Consider the following 3,534-nt stretch of genomic DNA (forward strand, 5'->3'; position numbering starts at 1 on the left):
ATTTTTATGGGAGTCATATGTTTATGATACTAATACAGTTATGTCCTTCATCATTTTTTCCCAAGTTTTTTTTTAGTGTTTTGCAGACCTTGGAGACACAGGTGTGTGCTCAAATCCTGCTTTCTCACTTGCTAGCTCTGATATATTGGACAAGGACCTCTGTCTGCAAATTAAACTTTGCAGCAGCAAGAGGAAGGATCAAACTCTCTCCCTCCTAGGGCTGTCAGGATTAAAAGGAGCAATGGTTAAGAAGATTATGAGTGGCCGGGCTCAGTGGCCCACGCCTGTCATCCTAGCACTCTGGAAGGCCGAGGCAGGAGGATCGCTTGAGCTTAGGAGTTGAGATCTAACCCCATATGCTGCCAAGAATTCTGCAGCGAATTTGTGGTGAGAAACCACAGGATATCAATGTTCTCTTCTGTCTGTCACGGACACTGATTAGGTTAACTGCTTTTGGACCTTTTAGGGATTCCAGCTTGTAGACACAGGCTTGTTTCTTTGACCTCGTATTTGTCAGAGCAGGCTAGCTGCCATAACAAAACAGCCCTCAGATAAGGAAAAGTTTATTTTGTGTTTGTTTTGCAGCCAGCTGGGGCGGACAAGGTGTGCTCTGCTCCATGCGGTGTCTAAGGGATCCAGGACCCTTCCAATGTTCCATTGAGCCTTCTTCTAGGACGGCCCTTCTAAGCTTAGACTCCTTGGGAGCGTGGAGCCCTCCATGCTGAAGGCAGCCACTGTGTGTGATGCCTTAAGTTGTCTGCTCTGCACCTAGGATAGCGTTAGCTATGTGCCATCCTTGGGAGAGTTGAGAAAAGAGTCACTTAATTCAGTTCAGTAGAGTTTTATTTCCTTGTGGGACTCCATTTAAGATAGGGTGGGAGGGATCTTGTTCTTTGCCCAACTGTTAGAACAAGAGAGAGTTGAAAAAGCACATTCCTGCCATCTGCCCAGCCTGGAGGTGACGCACATCACATCTCTTCAACCCCCTTGGTGACAATACGTATGGCCCTGCCTGGGTGCAAGGAGGCTGCAAACTGCAGTGGGGTATGATCCCAAGAAGAAAAGGAAGAAGTGGAGAGACAGGTATTAGTGAACATGTCACTCTGCCCAAGACCTCTAGTCATCAAGCCAGATATGCATCATGGAGACAGAAGAAAAATAGGTTGGGTACTTTCAGTGAAGCTGCACTTATCTGCGTGAAGGTTTAACCTAACTTGTCTTTGCTTTTTTTCTCTATGACAGATGGTAGGTTGCCCTGAAATTGAGACCTCTCCTGGGATAACACGTGACCCACTCTCACCGCCCTCCTCTCAATTTGCAGACCTCACGGAGACTCAAACCGCCTTGGTATACCTCATTTATTCTATTTCCTCACGTCCAGCTCTCTTACTGCTTGTGATTTTAGGGTGTCTGTGCCAATGACATACCAAAGAGAGTGCCATGTGTTTTTTATTCCTCTCACGTGAATAGTTTAAAAATAGTTTTTTTAGCCTGGAATAAGTCGTATCATGATTAGTCTATTTCTCTCTTATCCAGGCAGATAAGGAATCTGGTTGGCTTTTCAAATTTATTTCCCTCTTCATTATCGTATGCCTGTTGGTCATTGGTTCATTCTCTTCCACCATGCTTTAACAAGGACTAGAAAAAAGGTACAACATCAAGATGGCATCTATGTCTTCTTTAATTAAAAAAAAAAAAATTTTGGTAGGAACATTCACCCATGTCTAAAATCAGTATGTAAGGAGTATGAATTTTATTTTAATTCCTTTTTTCCCCCAAGTTTACCCTTATGAATCTTAGTTTCTTAATTACCACATATGATCAGAAGACTGCCTCTATAGACACCCTTCTTTTTAGTAGAGACTAGCTTACTAGAATGGTTTTCTGTATGCATTTGGTACAAGTTAGTTGAATCCCTCTCTGAAAAGTTACTCATGGAAGAATTTGCAGCATCTCATCTTGTGCGACACACTGTGGGTCACCCAGGAAAACCAAGGAAATGTAGAGTCCAACTTGTTTCGCCTTCCCAGGAAAGAGTATTGACCACAGCCGTCTTGTTTGACCTGATTTTCCCCAGGATTAAGCATTCCCTGTCACTTAGGTTAACACTACAGTTCCCAGCAGCCCACTGCAGACTAATGATGGAATGGTTGTGTTTCTAGCGGCCAGCGAATAAGGCTGAAAGTGGCCCATATGAGAAGACCTTGAAAGCAAGCCTGGAGCCCTCTGCTGAGTTCACCAGGGACCCCGGTCCCCAGGATGCTTTGGAGGTGGTATCCAAACTTTGCCTTGTCTGACACTCCTGATGGAGCCCAGGGGCCACCACTGTGGCCAGCCACCTGCTTGCATGAGCTGTCACCTCTATGTTCAGCCTCATTTTGTTGAGATAAGAGTCTGCCTGCCTCTCCTCGTGCTTCTGATCCACCTGTCTTCTGTCTGGTGTTTGCCTGGGGTGGTTGGTGGACTCTCTTTCCTGTCTTCAACGCTGGTCTTCATGTCCGTTCCCTCTTTAAAAGCTGTTCTGCAAAAATTCATTGAAGGGAAACAGAGGGGCTATGGAAATTAAGGCACAACAATCCACTTTCTGAAATGAAGAAAATAAAAGGTGGAAAATTTGGGGATAAACATTCGAATCCAAATCAAACATGCAAATGATTTCTTCTTTAAGGAGGAAAGATGTGTTCTTTCTGTTCCTTCCTCTTACGGATGATCTCATCTTAACTTGCATTCTCTCTGTGGATGCATTTAACAAAAGTAATTGGCAGCTTTTTCTTTTTCTGAGCTTGATCTGATAACACCATTTGGTCTTTAGGTAACGGTAAGTATAGCTCTAGAGCTAGGGGTTAGGGCTAGACTGAAGGTTAGTGTTACATATGTATTTAGAATGTGACCTAGTGTATTATAAATATTTTCATTCACCAAATGCTCAATCCAACACTCGCCCTTGGAGAAAATGAATGCCTTTTCTCATTGTTACCTCGTAAATCTCGTAAATGCCAAATGCAGTATTTTGGATTTATTTCTAGAGCTGTTAGTGTCAGTGTTTCTTCTGAAACTCCACTTGTGACAACACGTGAGCTTATCCCTTCAGCATCATGGGTGCTTGCATAAGGACTCTGAAGCTCTAGGAGTCGGATCTGTGGATATTAGCGGTTAGTGTGGCATAGGCGTGAGGTTGGGCAGACCTATCTTTGGCAGCTCAGCCATGTGATAGGTTTGGGATCTCAGGGGGATTCGATACCTTCTCTGAGCATCCAGGACATGGAGAGTGGATTACGCACCTCAAAGAGCTGGGGAAGAGGAGGCGATAGATTAGAAACCGTGGTTAGTGCCTGGGTCATAAACATTTCAGTCATTTGTTTGCTAAATGGGAGCACTTTGACCTTCTCCCTGCTATGTGTCTCCACTTTCCTACAGAGGATCCTTATTCAGCATCCTGTATAATACCCCACTTCATACAATCAAAGAAGCTATTGTTTGCTGGGATACTCATCTCTTGTTAACACAAATGTTGCAATCACCATGCAGTTTGGT

The 3,534-nt window shown here is 44.0% G+C and overlaps 1 protein-coding gene across 1 annotated transcript in view; it reads left to right on the plus strand.

Annotated features, from left to right (window-relative positions):
* The window catches only part of GYG2 (glycogenin 2), a 46,443-nt gene that overhangs the window by 30,277 nt on the left and 12,632 nt on the right, over nucleotides 1-3,534 (plus strand). The window contains exons 9-10 of the mRNA XM_012656796.1: nucleotides 1,243-1,347; nucleotides 2,163-2,270. Coding sequence (XP_012512250.1) covers nucleotides 1,243-1,347; nucleotides 2,163-2,270 — 213 coding nt within the window. The remainder of the gene's footprint in view (nucleotides 1-1,242; nucleotides 1,348-2,162; nucleotides 2,271-3,534) is intronic.

The sequence above is a fragment of the Propithecus coquereli genome, unplaced genomic scaffold (assembly GCF_000956105.1).
Source record: "Propithecus coquereli isolate 6110/MARCELLA unplaced genomic scaffold, Pcoq_1.0 Scaffold52, whole genome shotgun sequence".
NCBI classification, from domain to species: Eukaryota; Metazoa; Chordata; class Mammalia; order Primates; family Indriidae; genus Propithecus; species Propithecus coquereli.